General features: G+C 37.6%; 1 protein-coding gene across 1 annotated transcript in view; it reads right to left on the bottom strand.

The window, feature by feature from the left end:
- pid1 (phosphotyrosine interaction domain containing 1) overlaps window positions 1–18,523 on the bottom strand; it is a 35,744-nt gene extending 17,221 nt beyond the window's left edge. The window contains exon 1 of the mRNA XM_067419360.1: window positions 18,226–18,523. Within this exon, the coding sequence (XP_067275461.1) occupies window positions 18,226–18,255 (30 nt within the window). The 5' untranslated portion in view covers window positions 18,256–18,523. The remainder of the gene's footprint in view (window positions 1–18,225) is intronic.
- Between the last annotated feature and the right edge of the window lie 4,330 nt (window positions 18,524–22,853).

Here is a 22,853-nt window from a genome sequence, read left to right as displayed (position 1 = left end):
TATTTTCACTGCGTTTCATTTTTATTCTCAGTCAGGAAGTCAAGAACCCCTTCAGAGACTGTAGGAACCTGACTCTATTTAAAGCTTATTCAACAGAAGACTGGAGAGATGGACGTCTTCCATGGAAAAACTGCATGTGTTTGTGTTTAAATGCACTGTCATTGTCGTGTCCTTGCATGTACCAAACCCTTGTCTGTTTCCACAGTCATAATAAAATGCATCTTCCAAAATAACTGATAATTCAAACGTTTTGGTATGTTGACCTTAAACTTCCCTTCCTGAAATAAGATATTGTTTTCCAAACTTTACCTCCTACAGAGCAAAGAGTTCCTCTCTAGAGAGAGTTTCTGAGAAAGAGGGGAACATTCTCTGAGTTAGATCCTCATTTCAGGAAAGCACATTTTCTCCATTTACTTGAACACTGATGCACATTTCTGTTTCTTAAGCAAGTTTTAAGTGGCTTGGTCCACAGTTTCATGGTTTGTGGTGGCTAACAAAACCATCTCCTGACCATCTAAAAGAAGCTTTAGCACTGAAGCAAAGAGCATTGTCAACAATTCTGATTATTGTGGATTTGCTAGATGTTGCGTGTAACAAGATCAGTGCGACAACGAAACTAAAATGCTCCCATTTTATTTATCAGTCATAATGCATAATTAATTGTATTTAACTATACAATCCAAATATGGAACTAAAAATGAATGAATATGTATTTTTCATACTGTATTTTATAATGTTGTGATGCCTAAATTAAATTGCTGATTGATTTCAGGTTAAGTTTACAAAAAACTAAAAAAGTACTAACTGGGAAAACATTTTCTTTGTGTGAATACAATGACAAGGATTCCACACAATAGCAGTTCTATCCCGTTTTCAAAAGTTTGCATTTTCAGTTTTTTTGTTGAATTTTTATACACACCCTGTCGTGGCTGTAATGAAGCACACAATAAAAGATACTCAAAATCTTTAGTCCAAGAATCAAAACAATAAACAAGAGAATAACCACGAACACTGTAAGACAAGAAACAGACAGAAACTAAGGTCTTATGCTGAGTTCCAAGCAGGTTTTTAAGCCCGCAAGTTACGACTTCAAACCACGACTCACGACTTTGTAGCGTTCCAGGCAAAGTCACGCCAAACTGCCTGAGCGCATTGCAGTAGCTAAACAAAGCATGGCAGACTCTACGGGGCTTTACAATCATTGCTATTACCAAAGGTGCTTACTTCTTGCTTATTTGAGGGAAACATATGAGAAAAAACAGTGCATAAGGCAAGAGAAGCTGTAATACCTTTATTTTACGTTATTTGTATATCCTTAGGGGCTGCCATTGTCGTTTCGAAGGCGATGTGACGTCAGAGCACTTAACTGGGAGTGCATCGATCTAGTACGAGTTCACGGGAGGGAAGTCACGGGTTTGACTTCCGTTCCAGTGCACTTTCAAGGGTAGAAGGTTGGAAAAACAGGTTTTTTTTAAGGGTTACCCTGTTTTTTAAGGGTTACCTATGGTTGTCTGGAACACAGCCTTAAATACATGGGCAAGCAAAGGAGCAATTAACAAGACACACCTGAACAAAGCCCTCAAATCAACCAGAAACCACAGCGCCACAATCCGACTTTTTCAATCCCGATATCGATGCCTGGGCTTTGTGTATCTGTTGATACCCGATACCGATCCGATATTATTGTTGAATTAATAATAAACTGTATACCTTCCTTGAAGAGACTAAAGGCACCAGAATTTACTAAATATAGATAATAAGACAAAATAACAGATGTAGTCAACGTGTTGAATTCTTATTTATTTAAAAAACAATTGTGCATTCAAATCTAAAATATAATTTAGGGCTCGACATTAAGCATGCTCCTGTCTCTCCTTTGGATAAGTAAATTGGTCATTCACTTGTCCGATTAAAAAATGTGCTTGTCCGGAAAAAAGTTGGATTTGTGTGTGTGTTGTAAATTTAACTTATTCTGAAGCAATATTCTCAGTGTTCAATCAGCTTTGACATATTTTAAATCTGCATATTAGTGATATTTTACCTTTATAAAGGGCATTTTCCCCTAATCTTATTAAATATAAGCTATGCTTCAGGTTTCATATTATATTCTTAAATTTGATCTCTACATTAAATTAAAATAAGACACTATAGGGATGTTACCAATCAAATTAAATTATTTAACCAGAAAAATTACTACTGCATTAAATAATGTTATGAGATTTGTATTTTTGAATAAACAAAATAAATGTTGAAAAATATAAGAAACTAAAACCACCAATAGGTGGCAGTAGGTGAGTCTTAATGAGTGAGTCATTGAGTCATTAATTCAAACGATTCATTCAAACAACTGATTCCTTTAAGAATGAGGCAGTCGTTTACGAACAGGTTATTGAATCTTTGATTCAACCACCGAATTATTCAAAACACAAAGCTGAAATTAATGATTGTTTATAGAGCCGTCATAGGAAATCAGTGACATTTTCAATCGTGATGGTATTCAGAGAAACAGCACATTTGGTTGTGTGATATCTGTTTAACTGTATCATATGTTATAAAGATAAAAACGTAACATTTTGAATGTTTACCGCAATTACTATGTGTGAGTGGTGCTTTTTTGATTTCTCCTCAAGATGCGCGAGCGTCAACAGCGTGTTGTTACCGTCAGTTCATTACATTAGCCTTTATCCATATCCACTATCACTTACACTAAATTAATCCTTTGCATCCTGCAAAGTTAGTTGCTGGGCTGAATTGTCCAACTCCTTTAGTTTTGCTGTTTCTGGATTAAATTGGTAGTAGTATTGCCGACAGAAGAACTAGTTGGCGTGGCAAGCATAAAATATCTCTACACATCCGACTCTCTGGCTCGCTCCATGTTGCGTCGAGCCTGCGACACACGTGAAGCTGACGAAAGACATAGGTTCGGCTGCGATTAAAAAAACAAAACAAAAAAACACATGGATCGGCCTGTGGATTTTTTCGATCCCCGATCCAGCTTTGTCGTCAGTATCACGGCCGATATCCGATCCTAATATCGGATCTGTGCACCCCTCCCCTATATAAGTAACTTTGCAACTACATGTTAACTTATTCTCCTAACCCTAACCTAGCAGTCTACTACAGTCAATCAGTTATCTAATGAGAGTTACTTGACATATAGTTGCAAAGTTACAGTTAGTAGAATGTCTAAAGTGGACTATTGAAATAAAGTGTGACCTTTTTGTTACACCCCTAGTACTTTTAAATATTTAATGTTTTTCAGATTTAGAAAGACATACTGTCAATCTGAAGATATACAGTCAACAGACTGTTTCTATCCCTCACAGCCTAACCTTCATTCATACTAAAAATGGCTTTGACTCTTACTATCTAGTGTCCTCCATCTCCCAGCTTATCAACTTATTTTGAACCGCCAAAATGTTTTTTACATTATCTCACTGCTGAGGTCTTCAAAATGCCTGCCAATATCTGCTACAATTCGATTCAAAACACTGATCTTGGCCCAATCTGCTGCCAATGAGCTTCACTTAATGACTTCCACACCTAAACTGCTGATGCCCCGAGTTTGCTGTCTCCAAACAATCTTTGGTGTCTCATCTGTAGCACAGTGCCAGCCTGACAATGAATGAAGCCTGTGGTTCCCAAAACATGACCCTGTCCACAAGTATCAAATACAATAGATTTTACACATCAGTTCATCAGTAGTGACTTTAAGACCAAAATAAGAGAGATATCCAAAATGTGTACTGATGTGGGGCCTCTGGGAAAAGGGTTGGAAATCACTAAAAATCCTACTTGCTTTATCACTGGGTCTGAATCCATGTTTGATTCTATTATTTGGTAGCCTGACAAGCCAGACCCACATCAAGATGTTTGGTCTGGAAACTCACCATAGACAGGGCTCAGTCCGAGGGGCGGATAAACGGTTGTCTTTCAAACTCCCTCTGCACGCGATAGGATAGCGGTACACCAACCGGAGCAACGACGGTGAAGGGGAGCTCGCTGACTGATTAAACATTCGCCGTATCCGGTCGGCTAAACTCAGAACACATCTTCCCTTTTTAAGAATGACTTCAGTGCCGCTCTTTGTTCTTTTCTCAGAGGAAAGCTTAACTCCAAGTCTTCCGGAGGCGCGGGCAGAGCTGATTCGAAAGACCGCCGCCATTCGCCAGTTTCTGTGTTTACTAGAAGACTGTGTTACTAGAAGCACACAAACGCAACTCGGCCGTCGTCATTATGGCCCCGCCCGCCGACTCTATAGCCTACCTACACGATGTGATTGGGTCGTCCAGATTCTGAGGAATACAGCTCAGATAGGAATTGAGAGCTGCTAGACCACACTTGCGGGCAAATTAAATTTGCTGCCGCTAGGGTGCGCCTAGATTTCTAGGCTAATTATTTGGCACATTTGCGTCATCAACTTGAGTGCCAACATGTGCACTAGTGCCAAATTGACCGAGGTCCACAACAAATTCTCTAGTGTGAAAAAAGGTTGGCCAAATGTTGTAAAAGTCAAACGTATTAATAAAACCGTCAAAAAAAGTTAATGTCACTTTATTAAAAAGTAAATGAATAAAATGTATTTAAAAAAAAGGTCAACAAAGAAAAATACATGTGTCAATTTAATTAAGTTAAGAATCAGGAAATTAAGAATAACTAGCAGTTACCAGTCATAGCAGAAGTATTTTCGAAACCAAGTATCAGAATGTAAATGTAGATAGTTACGAGGGAATCTAACTTACTTCTGTGAGGTCTACAGCAGACAAACATACATGCACAAATTCAAATACATACAAAATTACACAGTTTATTTAATTGTGCGTTCAATAAAGGAAGGTCGATTAACTTATCAGATCTGAACTAAATGACTGAGTAGTGAACCATATATAAATGTGTGCCCTGCCTGTTCTGTGCGGGTGAGAGACGGACCTAACTATGTCAGTGTTTAACACATTATACAGCTGTTTGTGGGTCTGTGCCGCAATGATGAGTTTAACAAGACCAGGAGAGTCTCTGGTCATTCATATATCACTCACACAGAGAGACAGAAAGAGAAAAACATGAGAGAGCTGGAGTGAGTTAGCGAGGCAGCGAGACAATGGAAACGGTTCAGGCAGATCTCTGGCGGCTATCAGCTTGATTACATCTGACATGCCTCATATTTCATACGCACACAGATTTAGCCGACTTCTGGCGACATTCCTTAGCAATTTGGACCCAAAAATATAGGTCAGAATCACATAAACAGAGTTGTTTCCCTTAAAGGAATATTTTAAGTTAAATGCAACAGTCTTCCCAATGCCTGCCAATATCTGCAACAATTCAAAACACTGTTCCGCCGCCAAAAACCTTGACTTAATGACTTCCACGACTGAACTACAAAGCAACGAGTTTGCAGTCTCCACTCATCTTCAGGGACATTTGTAGCCATCCTTCAGTCCAATGTTTTCAAACTTTGTTTAACTGTTTGGTCCAAACTTGTTTTCGAAGGTTTTAATGGTCATCTAGTCATTCACTATATGTAAAGTATTTTAACTCTTTCCCTGTCATTGAGAGAATTTTCCGGCTTTCCATGTTTTCACTGTTATACACATATGTATATATATAATCTAGTTAAACATCCATTTATTTTTTTCTAAATATTTTTATGTTAATTTGTTTAATTTACAAAATAACACGCATTCAAACACAGCCGGACGTATTGCGGTAATGAGAATTTCAGTGGAAAAAGCAATAAAATTGAAAAATAATAAATTATTATCTTCAAATCACACATTGTGCAAGGTAGAGAAAGGTATTGTCTTTATGCTGATGCTTTTTAATATTAATATATTACACATTTCATATTTGAAAACATTAGTGCCGTGGTGTTTTAATGGTTTTCGTGAAAATCACCCATATATATATATATATATATATATATATATATATATATATATATATATATATATATATATATATACACAGTAGGGGGCGCTATTAAACATATTCTGAAAGAGTACCAAATCTCCTGATCAAAACACATGTGAATAAGAAGCAGAAACAAGAGATTGCATATGCAAGCAAATGCATATGTAAAATAACATGATCATCAAGATATAAATCAAAACGGCCTAATGTTACTGAATGGAGTGTGGACCCAGTATGACCTATACAGGACTGTAAAGCTTTGGGGTGTTGATGGGCTTGATCTACTCCATCTGTGTTTTGATCATCGCTCTAAATCCGTTCCAGATACAATCTTTGACAAAAATATGATTCTCCGCTTTTTGCTCAAAATGTTGCTTTTTTTATGAAACTTACCCACATTAAAGTGCTGATAAAAAAATGCATGCAGCTAGAATTAAACAGTTTGTTTAAAAGCAGAGGCTCAGAAGTTTTTCTTTTGATATATTGCATGTTCAGATATTTACAGAATAAAATATTGTTACCGGTTAATGTGTCTGATCTAGTTACTTTAAACAAGACACATTAGTCAAATACTTGTTTAGGTAACCAACAACTAGTGGATTTAAAACTGGATGTGTAAAGCTGCACTACTTTTACATTGTATTATTTTGTCTTGGTATCCTTGTGGTGCCATCAGCCAATCAACATAGTCATTTTCCTGAAGCTCATTTACAGTCAGGAGATTGGCTCAAAATAAATGTGCCCAACAAAACTTTGCAAGTGATTTGAAGAATGCGAGTTGCTCTCCAAAGGCGATTTACTGGCCCATTTGAAAGCCGACTTTCACACAGGGGTGATATACGCCAATGGTCGGTTGCTAAGAATGAGAGTGTGTCCAGACAAAGCTCGTAAGTTCCAGTGTGGGTGCCTGTTGGGGTGTGCGTATAACTTTATGAGGGTCTGTGTTGGGTTTCACATGGACCTGCCAGGGCCAAGTCAGGACAGACACGTAGGAGGTCCCATGCTGCCACTGGTGGATGCCACTGTATACAAAAGACCAACAAAAATGGCGTGGGAAGATGCCAATGGCAGCGGAAAACCTCAAAGGCAATGCTGGCCCCACCCACCTTCCTAAAAACACCAATCAATGTCAAGTAGCACTGACGCAAAGAGACAGTTAAACCAACCGCACTCTCTCTCGCGTATGCGTACACACACACTCACAAAAAATACATTGGATAACTGTAAACAATCATTTTCACATATTTTTCAGGTGCAATTGTGCAAACTCACATACCCAGCATAAGCTCTCTGTGAGGCCTGTAGGACAATCCTGCCAGACACTATAGAGAAGCTAACGACAGACAGACATATCTGTGGTTTATCCTAAACTCACTAAACACACACTCACACTGAAACCAAATGATATTCTTGGAAACTTGCATTGTAACAGAATAAGGCCATATTGTTCTGCAGTTCTCAATTAATCCTTTAAAGAACACCCAAAAACACATATTTCATACAAAAGCCAAACCCAAATCTCTCCTCTCCATGCGAACAAACTACAGAAAGACTACGTTGAGGTGGGTTCATTCAGTTCACTTATAATGACAAACACTGGAACAAGGTGGGATGGAAATTTCTACAAGCAATTTTGTAACAGGACAGGGAATTAGCAGCTAACAGGCGTCTTTTCCAGAAAGACCTGAATGTTTTAGTAAATTAACTTTTTATGGGTCAAAAATCAAGGTAGCTCTGACAAGCTACCCGAGACAGGACAGCACCCACATGCTCCTTACATTCAAAATGAGTTGAATATTTATTTGGGAACTTAATGGAGATTTTAAACTCAAATTTAGTCAGTTTTATGTATTATCCATTCTTTTTAAGCTATGTTGCTACGGTCATATTGAATATAATTCTACGTTTTACAGTCACTGTATTGTCAGGGTTAATGAACAAAATAGGATCAAGCTTTTTAAACTCCACACAACATACATGCATGCAGCAGACCTGATATTATAAAGTCAAGCTTAGGTTTTTAAATAATGTGATTTCCTTCTCACATCACCGAATTAACTTTCACCTGAACGGTTTACGACGTTGTTTATAGTATCATTGTAATCCTTGACCATCAAAACATAGGGCTAGACATCACCTTTTTTTGTGTTATCATGTTTGATTCAGAAAATATGATACAAACTACATCATTTGGTTAGCGGAAAGTAAAATTGCCCTCATGGCCCACAAGGATGTTTCGCTCCTTTTCTGAAAATATTCAGGGCCCCTAACTGTGTAAGTTTCATGGCTTTAATAAAAGTGAACATATCACCTTAATTTTTGCACATATCACCTGGATTATTATTAGTATTTTATAGTAGTATAGTAGGAGTAGTAGTATTTTTTAGAAGCAATGAAAAAATAACTTTGCATTTGCAATAATTAGATTTCTAATATAATTTAGAGATGGATGTCTAGTGATGCCATCGACAGCTATTGTGAACCAAATTGTCACGGGACATTACATTTTAAACCTATTTTGCTTTTAATAACTGTAGCAAATATGGAAATATTGTTTTAGTTTCTACTCTAAAATATGCAGCCTGCATTTGTCTAGTGGTCTCTCTTAAAGGCAGAAGTGACACTTTGACCAAGAGGGAAATGAAATTTAAGTGTTAACAGAAAATAATGATGACTAAGATGTATGGAACGGAAAGAAGAACTTCTTGCATATGTTATTGCACAAATATAACATTTAATTTAGGGTGAAAAATGTCATTTAGGGTGAATTTCTGTTGTTTTGGGCATTGCAACATGATTGTAATCCTTGCTTAGGCAGACAAATATACTAGCAAAATCTAAAGCAATAGTTCACCAACACAAATGGAAATTTTGTCAGCGTTTACTCACCCACCCGTCGTGTTCAGCTCACTGACTCGAGCCAGTCTCACATGTTCACATCTCACCGGAGCAGAAGTTTATAACTGAACAGCTTTTACCATTTAAAGGGATAGTTCGCCTAAAAATGGAAATGATGTCATCATTTACTCACCCTCTAGTTGTTTCAAACCTGCATTAATTTCTTCCTTCTGCTGAACACAAAGATATTTTGAAGAATGTGAGTAAATAATGACAATTTAAATTTGTGGGTGAATAATCCCTTTAAGTCTGTTCCTTATTTAAATCAATCCGATGCTTTAAAAACAACAACCTAATATATATAGCACAACAAGTCGAACCAATCACTTAAATGGTGCTCCTTCAACCTTTTTGAAGCTTAGTTGAAAGATTGAATTGCATGGAAAATAGCCTTCAGATTTTTCTTTTGCTTTTTATTTTCTGCAGATAAATAAAGTCATGTGGGTTTGGAACGACATGAGGATGAGTAAATTTGTATTTTTTTAGGAGTAGGGTCATATTGCAGTTGTAATGAGTGCAAAAAAAAAAAAAAAAAGATTATCCGAATTATAAAGGACAGATCTGGAGCCCAATTTGAGTTTTAGGACCATAAACGGAATACACCAGAACGGTTCCAGATCACAGAAAGGGAGAGAAGAGAAAGAGGCCGAGCATCGCCATCAACACAGCGATGCCCGTTACCATGGAAACGCCACAAAGAAAGAGCCTGCTGGTAGTCATGGTAACCATGCAGCGGACACAGAGTGCTTCGTTGCATTCTGAGAAAAGTGCGTTGGGAAGGAATCGGTGTATACGAGTGTTTGTGCGTGCGGAGGGCTCAAGAATTAGATCTTATTTATTTGCATTGTCCGAAAATCAATTACATTCCTTTGTTGACTACAAGATCAGGCCACTGGCCAGCACTAAGGTGGCGTTGGTATAAGTGTACCATCCCTGGGTCATCTTTTTGGGATCACTGTTGGGAAAGTAATAAATACTGAGCTTAAATCACAGCGAAACCCTCCGCTCAGGAGAAACGATGCCCTGATCTGTGGTGCTAAGAATGTGTTTTTGTGCAACGCTAAGATTACACCGGTCAGAACGTTCTGTATTATTTTAGACAGCAATGTAGGAGTGATCTAAAGTATGTGTTTGTCTCAAAACAAATATCACACACACACACACACACACACACACACACACACACACACACACACACACACAGTAGAGAGAGGAAATTTCCTGTTTGATTAGAATGAACTTCACTGGTTCTTGCTTAGTAAATAATATGCAAATAAAAGCCTAAATGCAAAATTTAATTCATATGGAGTTTTATGATCTCAATGAACTTTTTGAAGTGTCGTAGTTTTGTAGCTGTAAATGGAGGGGCGGAAAGCTCTCAGATTTCATCAAATATATATTTATTTGTGTTCTGAAGATGAACGAAAGTCTCAGGTTTGGAATGACATGAGGGTGAATAATTAATGACAGAATTTTCATATCCCTTTAATTTTTATTAAACTTGGGATATTCATTTAATAAACATTTATCAGAGTACTAAACCAAACCAAACCATTCTCTCAGATCCAAGTGAACACCAGTATGACTCGGTCTGCACAAAGTCACTGAACCGTAAGGGTCTACTAAAAAAAGGATCTTGAGGCTGGTTTTTGAAAGGGCCAGTTGAGATCCAAAAGAGTAGGGTTTAGTGCTGTAAAATTATTGTATTCTTCAACTGGGGTCAAGATATTGCTTCTTATACTTTAGCTTTTATGAGATCCTATTGTTACATGATGAGATCTGATTGCAGTGTTTGACGGTTTAATCCCATTGAATTTCAAATCTCCATAATGTAATGCTCATAATGCAAGACATCCCATGGAATACACTAAATCCTACTAAAGCCATTTTAGGAGATTATAAAAGAGTTCAGCCCAGATCCACAATCATTCCAACAGCATATTAACAGTCTTTAAATGTACACTATGTAACTTTTGGCCCTCTATAGAGTTACATAACAAAACTGCATGCATTTTGCAGAAGAACATTGTTTTGGTTGTGCTTTGGCTTTGCACGAGCGACTGTGTGGATGAATGTGTTTTGCAACACCTGTGAACACATGGAAATACACAAATTATGTCATCTGAGCACATAAGTGCATTATTTGATGCTGCTGTTTCTACTAACTGGTCTGATATGCACTTTGAAATTGTATTAAAACTTATAATTTGGCCAAATTGACCACGGTAAGAACTTTATAGATTGCTATTAGCTCTATACATTTTGGAGTTTATTATGTATTATATACAGCTCTGGAAAAAATATTAAGATTTATTTTTTCCAATATATATATAATCTCATTGAGCCCCATGTTAAAATTCTCAACTTTACAGCAGAAAAAAAACATGTTTACAGCCTGGTACAAATTGTGGTTTTGGCCTAAACTGTGAGGGGGTGAATTTTTTTTAATAACTCATTCGTTTACGTTATAGAAATTAGAAATCATTCGTCACCTCAGCTCTGCCCACATCCCGCCTTTTTGCCCATTTTCTGTTATCCGGGAGTGACACGCAATGACTCGCTCACAAGATGGCAACGCCCAGCTCGGCCCTACTTTAAGCTTCAGAACGGCTTATCAGAATCCTATGGGTGACGTCACGGACACTACGTCCATATTTTACAGTGGTAAATATGGTCACAACAACAACAAACCATAGTGGACATGAACGAAGAAGCTGATGAGACCGCTTTGCTTGGCCCCGTGGATGGGAAATTTTGTTTTAAAAAACGAAAGGATGGAAGCGTCGACAAGAGCATGGTTGTGTGCAAGCTATACAACAAGGAATTTGCGTATCACCGCAGCACATCGAGCCTCAAATGTCACAAATATGCTTTTGCTACACTTAATGGCAAACATTGCGCTGGTCTGCTGGACTGAAATAAATAAACGATATTTTGTTGATTAAGCTAATGTATTCAGTCATTATTCAATGGAATACTAATAATCCATGTGAAAAATTACTTCTCATTGTTCTCAGGTCAAATATTTATATGCAATTAAAATGCGATTAAATTCGATTAATTAATTACAAAGTCTCTAATTAATTAGATTTTTTTTAATCGAGTCCCAGCCCTAATATATATATATGGCAATTTATGTTTACTTGATGGTGCCACAGATTGAAACTTTCACTTTTGTAGCTTTTTTTGCATTTAGTTAGGTTTCTGCTGTGTCTGCCAGCTCAGAAAAACTGAAAAGAAAACATGCAGACAGTTTGTTATAAACTGAGTTTGAAAATGTGTAATTTGGTGACCCGTTTCAGTTTGTTGCCCGTTTTGACATAACTTTCTAGCCTAGTTATTTTGATATGACTGCCATCGTGCAACATACGGAGTCCATCCTCTTCCCAGCCCGTTTTGTACACAGATAGTAAAGGTACCTTTCGTTTTACAATGAAGCAATCCTGGCATGCAACCTCCTCTGTGTTAAAGACGAGACTAAAATGTGGTTTAAAAGATAAAAACTTGACCAATGTCACTCATTGGTTTTGTCAAGGAAAAAAAAAGATGAGCTGAGCATTCACGCTTGCGGTAGCCAGATTTCAATAATTTAAATTCCCCAATTAGAGCTATTCTCTTAAAAGAATGCGTATTCTATCCAGTGTTTTAAACGTTGCAATCTGGCAACCATGTGCACGAGCTCTCTCTCTCTCTCTCTCTCTCTCTCTCTCTCTCTCTCTCTCTCTCTCTCTCTCTCTCTGATGATTTGAAAACAACGATAAACAAGTAAGCTCCATTTCAGAAATCTCCATTTGAGATTTTTTGCTTAAAATTAAAATGTCATTCAGTCGGTCTGTTTTCTGTCACGACTCACTTCTCTCACTGATGAACTGTAATAAATCCAAGCATGGATCTCTCAACTATTGTTTGCTAAACAACTGCACTTATTAAGTGAGTATGTGCGGCGTTATAAGGACAGATTAATTGTGCACTATTATTAATTGTAAGCTTGTTTAGCATGGTGTGATTGTTTAGTTGTTCAAGCTACTGAAATGAGCCTAGCTGTGAAACAGCCAATCAGAGCAGAGCTCAACATTATTACTCATGACCCTTTCAAATAAAGTAAAAACAGCCCATTTCATTCTAGGGACAAATCATAGAGTTGTAATCGGACATGTAAAACCATATCTGGAAAGATTTTGCCCTTATCTAAGCCGCATGCCTTTTATGTAGATATCAGAGAACACTTTTAAATATTGTATCAATGCAAATAGCATCTTTAAATATCTTACTACCCTGTTCAGTAATAAAAACACCATCTTTATGTTGCCTTTAAAACATTTCAAATCCCTCAGTTCTCACTATCTCTGAAAAGCCAAGCCAATGTTGATTCTTGTTTTATTAAGAGCGCTGTCACATTCTCAGACCCTGACAAAAAGTTAATTTGTTCAAAACGGCCACCATGTCAACCTATCTCACTCATGGTAACAACTTACCTCTGCCACTTCCACACCAAACATGCGTCAAAGTAGACAGAGCAACTTTTCTCTATTTACAGATTTGATGTGAGACACAAGAGTGAGAGACATATGCCAGCAATTTCCCTCGAAATCCATCCTGCCAGGTCTAAAATATATAATAGGCCTACCATAGTGAATCAAGGTAAGACAAAAACATTAAAAAGTAATAAAAAGTTAAGTGTAAAAAGTTACATAGTGTAGCTATTACTACTACTAGTACTATTAGTGTAAACTAGTGTACTTATCTTAAAAAGTATTACCAGTATTACTTTTAGATCTTTTGACATATAAGAGGTCTTTGTAGCATTAAAATACCCTGAAAGTATCATAGCTTAAAACGTCCTCCTCATTATAAACAAAGCATTTTTAGCAATCAAAGCATTTTATATTGATAAAATCAAGCACAAAAAATGGCTTGTTTGGATATTGAGGGATTTGTGACATCACAGAGGCAAAGACATTTGCATATGCCTGCCTCCAGAGCAAGACATCAATGAATATTTATACATCATAAAATGACAGGGCCCACCCACTGGCTTTCAGTCGCTGCCTACACTGGATATTTGTTGCGCCAAAAGCTAATAAAACCCACTATAATCGTGTGTAGATGTTGTCTACACTCGATACAGTATATAGATGTGCATTCTGTTTCTACCATACTCCACACGCTTGAGTCTGCTGACAGCAGGACAAATGGAAGAGGAAAAGAACCTTCAGTGCAATAGCGTTTCATAACGCTTTGTCTGTAAATTACGGTTTTATATGGAGGATATTTTCAAAAGACTTACTCGCATGCAATAACAGGTGTGTGTTGATAAGGTTTCCTATGCAATGACGTTAGCCAATCATAACAGAGAACATTTATTAACAAGCCTTAAAAGAGCTGCCCCTTACAAACAGATCATTTCACACAGAGGGTCAGAATAAGGGTTGAAAATAAATGTTTTTCCACACATTTTGTGTGTGGCATTATAAGTGAACCGCATATATTTAAAATAATAATAAAAAATAAATAAATGTCATGACCCCTTTAATTTTAAGTGCATAGCACATATACATAGTGTGATCCTTTCAACTGTACAGTAAGCAAGCATTAGAAATGGCCCCTTGTATGCTTTATTTATGACGATAATGTTATGACGAGCATACTCCTGAAACACTCACTGTTTGAAGTTAACGGTGATTAACTCAAAACGGAAAGGATTTAGGCAATGGATCATGGTCTAATAAGGAACAGACTGGTTTAAATAATGTGACAAAAATGTGAAATACCATATTGTTTATAACTAACAACCATTCTGACTAACAAATTTAAGCTTATTATATACTGTTATAATCCACTTGATTGTTACAGAAAGGATTTTTTTTATTATGAACCCACTTTGCACAGAACTGTGGTCAATTAATAAAATCTTGCTGTCACATGGTTTTAAATCATTTGGTTCAATACAACTATTTTGCAATGCATAAAAGCACATTTTTGTAGATCAAATCACTTAAGGCAGCTTTCAAACGAGTTTACTATGCTATTTAATCAGTGTCGCCATGCCAAACTCTGTGAGGAAAGATTGTGCAAGTTCATCTGGCATAGTCTGTCCCGCTCCACATCTGGATAATATTACAAACAGTGGAGACGTGAAGCCCAGCTCCCCAGGAGATAAAAATACTTGACATGAACTTTTCTTTTTTATTTAAAGGAGATTTACAGGTAAACTGCTGGACTTCTAACTGGATGAATCCGAAAGCTTGGAGAAATCTGGCTAAATAATATGCACAAGAACTAGACGCCAGTGTCGCTCACCTCCACAGTTACGCTGCAAAAAACCAAGACGCACAGCTTGTCAACAGATGTGCTGCATGTATAAACGCGGTTTGAGGTGCTGTTCAGAAACAGCTAGATGGAATAGTACTGAACGCAGGCATCTTGAACGGTTTTACTTGACACGCCAACTAAAAAAAATAAACATTGTTGTATGATTTTAAGCATTAACCAAAGTCCATGTCACGACTTCAGGATTCCCACACCTTTTATACTAATTTCCATGACTTTTCAATGCACTTTAAAGTTGTCTAAGCCAGTAGCTGTGTTGTGGAAAATGGTAGGTTACTTGCTGGTCCATGGTTATTAGATAGTTCAAGATGGTCATTAGTTGGCTGACCAGCTCCCATGCTTCAAAGACCACCTTAAACACGTTAAACTAGTAAGGCCAGCTGGTACCTAGTTTGTTGCTGCTATTGACCAGTTAATTGACCAGAAACCAGCTACCGTGTACAAACACAGCACACATCTTAAATAGGGGTGTAAGAAAATATCGATACACGTGAATATCGCGATATTATGTTTGGCGATATTGTATCGATTCTCAAAAACGCTGTATCGATATTTATATATTTATTTATTTACATCCAAGTTTCGTGGCTTTGTGTTCGGTTTAAACCACAGACTGTATAACACCCAACCGCTAGATGGCAGTGTTATCTCAAAACGCATAACTGACGCGGAGCCGGAGAAGCGCAAGGTGAAAGTGCTAGTGTTTACATTAGCAAACCCAGCTCTCAAGACGACAGAATTATTCCGCTCTTGCAGCATACAGAGCTGAAGTGTGGACTCATGTTGGCTTCAGCTATAAAGAAGCCACTAAGGAAATCGACAAGAATCATTTTGTTTGCAAAATAGGCCAAGTTATAATCTAATACTCGGGAAACACATTGAAACAGAGAGCTCGCTTAACATCCTGACGTCACCCGCGCTGCTGAGAAGCGTTTCGATAGAATGTACTGCACGTTTTCCTCTCAGTAACAAAATAAACACACTCCAAAACTGACAGCGGTGGCAGGAGAACGAAAGATAATAGCGATGTGGATATGGATGCACCAGCTCTGCAGCTCAGTAACGTTACTTGAAATAGCACTTTATACAATAGACTGCTTTATAGAAAACAGCTTTAGGGTCCGATCACACAGAACGCGTTTTTCAGGTTCGAAAACGCGAGGCGCACTGCACTCCCTTTTTTGGTCGGCGTTTTTTCATTCAAAAATGAGCAGTGCACTTTAATGTTTCTAGGCAACCCCCGAATCACCTGTACTGTCAGTCAAATCAATGTAACGGTCAACACAACGGAAGGCCCGTCTCTTCATTCATTCGATTGGACAACAGAACATAAGCGCGATGATGTTGCACGCTTTTCTGCTCAGAGTTGACTTTTTTTCAACTTCATGCGCTCGGAGCGCTCCCTCAGAAACGCGAGGCGCCCAGGGCGCATAAGCAGCGCGCATAACGCTCTCTGCCAACCGAAATCCATTCAAAAAAGGCTTCTCGCTGCAAAAACGCGTTCTGTGTGATCGGGGCTGCTGTGTTAAATATAAAACAAACAGTCATTCAGTCATGAAATGGACTGCACTTTCTGTTGTTAAATAGCCACTGCTATACTGTGAACCTTTAAAACATATACACATAAAGAATCCTGCAGTCACTTTACATTTCCTTTAATTTAGATTGCACATTGCATATGATTAGTGATATAAATGATACTGTATTAATTAAATAAAATACTTTGTCTCGTGTTTTAGGCTTATAGTTGTGTTCTTTATTCTTTTAAATTATAAAAAACAAAAACACACAAAAAAGAAATATTGCAATATATTGCCTCTCTTACAATATCGCAATATATTGACTCTCTTACAATATCGCAATATATTGCAATATATCGTATCGTAACCCCTGTATCGTGATACGTATTGTATCGCCAGATTCTTGGCAATACACAGCCCTAATCTTAAACTGGATTTCCTTCTGGAAAAAAGGCTTAAATTAGACTAAGGCCCGTTCACACCATATAGGTAACATATAGGATGATAGAAGAATTTTTGAAGAATATGGATAACCAAATAGGCCCCCAATGACTTTCATAGTATGGGGGGGAAATTCTATGAAAGTCCATGGATCTGGGCCTGTTTGGTTGCTCATATTCTTCAAAGTATCTTCTATTGTGTTCAGCAGAAGTAAGAAATTCATACAGGCTTGAAACAATTTGAGAATGAGTAAATTATGACAAAATTTTCTTTTTTGTGTTAACTATCTCTTTAAGCTGATTTGCTGGTTGTAAGGGGATTTATTGGCACTTTAGGCTGGAAGACCAGAAGATCACCAGCCTGACACACTCAGACTTGAGACCAGCTTTTGGCTTTTCAGCAAGGAATTGTAATCATTCTGACTTTCCATTCACATTTTATTCATTCCTACAACTTCTCAGGGCCTGGAAATCACAGTTCTAAAACTCCTTCATATTTCCAGTGGCCAGTTGCATTCTAGTATTACAAGCAAGTCATAAATTGTTATCTTTAAGACTGGTCACAACTTTTAATGTCTGTTACATAAAAAGATAGCTTGATCTCATTTGAATCCCAAAAGTAGCCAAAGACAGATTAGTAAGTCACACTAGTTCTTAAGACATAGTGGCTGTGTTTATGCAACTGGCCCCTGGTCTTCCATGCTCGCGGGGCCCCTGGTGCTTTAAAAACGAGTAAATGCACCGGAAGAACGCGTCCTGTGTGAACGTATCCTGAGGAATCTCAGAAGCACAGTAAGTTCCAGCACAACAAAGCCATTTTAGAGACTGCAAACAGTCACTTTTGAACAAAACGTTTTGAAATGGCCTTGGGTCTAGAAACGGCATAATAAGGTTCTGAAAGAACTGTACAACTCCAGCTGTATTTTGCGAACAGGCTCCCAGCTGCAGTCCAGACCTGAGCTTGCTTCACGGCAGGAAAAGTTGAAGAGCCACAGTGTATATCAGATAAATGGAGGCTGGATGAGGTTTGCAGGATGAAGCTCGTGTGCCCATTGGCTGGCCTGCACGCCGTGGCTCCAAAATGAACGACAGATAACAAAAGCGTTTCTTACAGTAATCAGTCTTACCTGCAATCGTTCCGACGCAGGCTGCCACATTTTAGTAGATGATACACTCGATTGTCAGGCTGGAAACAAGGATAGTCCAGCTATAACATCTGCTCGCTGGCGGCGCTTTCTCGCTCCTTCTGTCTCCTCCAGCAGCCCCGAGGAAAAAAATACAGATACGGTGAATTCCAACGGTGCACAAGAACGAAACTCCGCCTGCGAAAACACGCACAGGCTCTTTTCTTTCTTTCTCTCCCCCTTTTTCTCTGTCCCTCAGTGTCCTCCGCCCCCTCGCTCGACTCGACTGCTGTTGTTCTTCAGACTGTGTACCGGCAGAGGGCGTTAAAGTCACCAAATCAAACTTGATTTTTTTTTCTTTAATGGAATATGCACACAAAATATGCGCATCAAATTGATGTGCCCTCGTAATCTTAAATCACAGCAATTTCCCTTACCTCGTGGAGCAACATCTCTTCTCTGATGACTGGACAACCTGCCGATCAAATGAATCAGCAATGGCAAACAACCATTCAAACAATACCCGAGGGACAAATTAAAGGCACAAAGTGTACGATTTTTCGATAAAATATCCAAAAACCACAAGAACAGTTTTATATATTTTGTTGACCTGTGTTCTTACATTATCCCAAATATTTCCAATAATTTTTAAATCCAGAGAAATAAGCAATTTTAACCAGGACACGGACCATGTCTGTGTGTCGCCTATCAATGACGTCATACCTGCATTACCACGTGTTTGGAGACATTCATTGACAGAAAACTGATCATTGTTATAACGCTCAACATGTTTAGTTTTGTTGTTTAAATATCTTGATTTACCACGAGTACCATACTTTACCATAACTACAGTTGATCTTGTTTACTACAGTGTGAACTGTCTCATAGTAGGCCGGACAGTAACAGAGTACATTTACTTGAGTACAGTACAGTAACTGAGTACATTTACTTGAGTACAGTACTTAAGTACAATTTTAAGGGGTCTGTACTTTACTCGAGTATCATTTTTGGGGAGTACTCAATTTCAATATTTTTTTTATTTTACTCAAGTACATTTGAGAGGCAAATATTGTATGCTGCATCCTAATTCGCCTACTTATACTACATCCTAAAAGTACTCTTTTTGTGAACAAAAATAATATACTTTTGAGTGTATAGCAGAAGAGTATGCAAGCTTTGGGAGTAGTTTGTCATCTTTAACATACTCTGTCGTGTTACGTGTATCCCATCACCGTTTAAACTACTCTATCAATCATCATCAGATTCGTCACAGTTCAAATCCTCCACAGTCAGTTTAATTTCCCACCGTATGTGAGAGAAATGTAGTAGCACGTTGATTTTCCAACGTTGATGTGTGTGTCTTTAATGCAGAGACTCTCCTTGTGTGTTTGCAGTTTAAATATAATGATGCATTTAAAAGTTAATGGCCAAACGTGTCATTACAAATGTTCACAATGCTGCTGCAGGTGAAATATAATGTGGATAACATGGAATAAATATATTTTCATCAGGTTAAATACTGATAATTGATCACTCAAACCTTTATCTTTTCCTCTAAGTACCTCTCAACTTAACTTGTACATCCGTCAAGTTTGTAGTTTTGTAACACTTTATATCGGCGTTTGTAGTTCTAATCGAATCCTCGTCAACAACACTCGCAATGGGTTGTGTGTAATATCAGCCGTTAAGAGTGTCCATCAATCCGCACTTCGAATTCGGACCGGAAATAGTAAACCATCCGGGAATCTTTAGAATACTCTTTTCAGCATACTACGATTTGGGACACACTAATTCTATTTTCGAATACTATTTATTATGGATAGTATGCGAATTGGGACGCAGTGGTACTCTTTACTCCACTACACTTCTATCCATAAGTACTCGTTACTTCTTCTTCTAAAAACCCTCTTGTAAACCCTCAATTTGTTGTTTCCCTTTCAAACAGGATTGGATTGTGCCACTGAGTGGGACAGCCTATCAGCAATCACCTTCAGCTTTCTGCTAATGTCAACTCCATGGTCAGATTTAGATAATAGACGAAACCATGGACAAAATAATGGATGAAGACGCAGCAGGTCCATCCTGGGAATGTGCCAACCCGTGATGTTTTTGAGTATGCAGTGTGTTTAACACAGTCAGTTTCAAATGTGGCTGCAAAAAAATCCATTAAGGTTTGTCAGAGCGTTGCCAATGTTCTATTGCACTGTGGGCAAGCGAGAAATGTTGAATAAAGCAACATAGTAAAAAGATGAAAATGACTTGATTTTACTTTCAATTCCTTTTACACTCTACAAAGTATTAACATCAACATTTTTCATTATCCATGTAGGACGTTGCTGTACATAAATGTAAGCGCTGTGGCAGTAGTAATGCAGTATTTAGAAAATGTACTCTTGTACTCTTGATACTCAAGTTCTTCAGTACTTTTACTTAAGTAGACATCTGACTGTAGTACTTTTACTTGTACTTGAGTAAAATTTAGCAAGGGGTATCTGTACTTTTACTCAAGTAGCTAATGAGGCTGTGTACTCTGTTCGCCTCTCGGCGCTGTGCAAACACAGAGTAGTGTTATAACATAACTTTCAAAACACTCAAATGTATCTAATATGATAAAAACTGCTGCGTTACCCCACATACACATGACACACATGTTTTCTAAAGTGGATTGTAGATAAATATACATCTTTTAATTTCAGACCTATTTTTAAAACTGTTTGCTATATTAGAGCAAAAGAGTGATTTACAAATATGGCATCACTACTTCTGATTCTACTCATAAAACAGTCTGGCTAGTTATTATCTGGTTCTCCACTGACACAAGGACTTATCAGCTAATATTTATCGGTAATATAGAGCAAAGCCCCTGCTGGTTTCAGAATATCTGCGTGATATGAAAAATGTAAACACATATTTATATGTATTAATTTTATTTGTAAAGTTGGCATCTTCCATGGCATATATAGGCTATTTAACATGTAGGCTGTTCAATTCAATTCATGAAACAACAATGGAAAGGCCAAAATATTGTACTAATATTACTATAACCGTTTTTTTGCCTTGGCCTGACATTTAAGAATGTTTTTCTTCTTGGATCACAGTGTTTACTTGTTTGCAACAGCTATAGTAAAATTATATTAAAATTTCTGTTAGGAAAAATTAAATAAATAAATATTCATTATGTATATCACTGCTAAATCAAAGCATGACCTTAGCACAACTAGTCCCAGTCTCACCTACATGAAAAGTTTAAAGAAACTGTATGTAAGAAATGTATTTAAATTAATCCTAAAATGGTCCTGCTATGTCACTAGACATTAAGAAATCATGTTATTGTCAAATACTTTTATCAATGACAACAGTAGTCCGGCCAGGATATTGTCATTATAAAGTTGTTGTTGCAGCCCTCAACTGATGTTGATGTTGACATGTTGTGTTTTGGCCTGAAGCTCCGCCCTCCACCTATCGACCAATCACAAAGTCAGTAGTGTTTGGGCATCTGGGTTGCCAGATCTGCTCTAGTTACCACAGCTGCAAACGTTCCTTCTGAACCTGCAGCCAATCTGGCAACCTCGAGTCGGGGAGGGGAAAGTGATTGCACTACCAGTTTTGGCCACAATCTTACATACACTTCCTTTAATTATGATTTGGTTAGACTGAAATTTATAAGAAAGGTAAAAGCTTTCAAACCAGATGTGCAGTAAATGATAGGGTGCGATTCAGTGACTCAAAGAGAAGCGGTGTGGTAAAACCAGACCTTCTGAAACCCTCATGATGTCACAGGTCAGAAATTGACCCTACCTGTCTATAAATGGTGTGTTGAATTAGGATTTTCCAGGATTTACAAAGCAGTTAAACTACCATATCTGCTTTACACCCATAGTAGCCCACACACTTGGGGTGCGGAGAGAATACTGAAAAGTTCAAGTTAGATTTAGGTCTTGAAGAGTATACTATAACTGTATATGCAGCAGCATACCACTGTACAAATCCTTCATTCATACATAATTTAAATCATGCATCATTTATTCCAGTCAATTTCTTTTTTTAACAAACGTGTGTGTATTTTTCTTTTAAAGGAGTAGTTCACTTCAGTATTAAAATTTCCTCATAACTTACTCACCCCCTTATCATCAAAGATGTTCATGTCGTTCTTCCTTCAGCCGAAAAGAAATTAAGGTTTTTGAGGAAAACATTCCAGGATTTTTCTCCATATATTGGACTTCAATGGGGTACAATAAAGGTCCTATCTAGCAAAACGATTGTTATTTTATAATGACGTGGGGGTGAACTAGATGTTCATCCAAGATGTTCATGTCTTTCTTTAATTTAAAATGATCAGGAAATTTTAATTCTAAAGTGAACTACTACCATATGCATTATTCCTGTGTAATATTTTCTATACTATATGTAGCTGAACAAAGGCATTCATCTCTGTTCTTAACCAGAAACGTATAGTAGACATCCACGTAGAATAAAGCAGAGGTCAAATAAACACTTGAAGGGGGTTAAAGGGCACCTTAGTCTTTCTCTGAGGTCAAAGCCATCAAAGCCATGCGTCTTTTCCTCCCTGCAGTCGAAGGACTTCTGAGTGGTCAGAGCGTCATCGTGGTTCTTCATTCTTACAGATGTTT

The sequence above is a fragment of the Pseudorasbora parva genome, chromosome 16 (genome assembly GCF_024679245.1).
Source record: "Pseudorasbora parva isolate DD20220531a chromosome 16, ASM2467924v1, whole genome shotgun sequence".
Lineage (NCBI taxonomy): Eukaryota > Metazoa > Chordata > Actinopteri > Cypriniformes > Gobionidae > Pseudorasbora > Pseudorasbora parva.
Note: the sequence above shows the minus strand (reverse complement) of the source record. Positions and strands in the feature narration are given on the sequence as shown.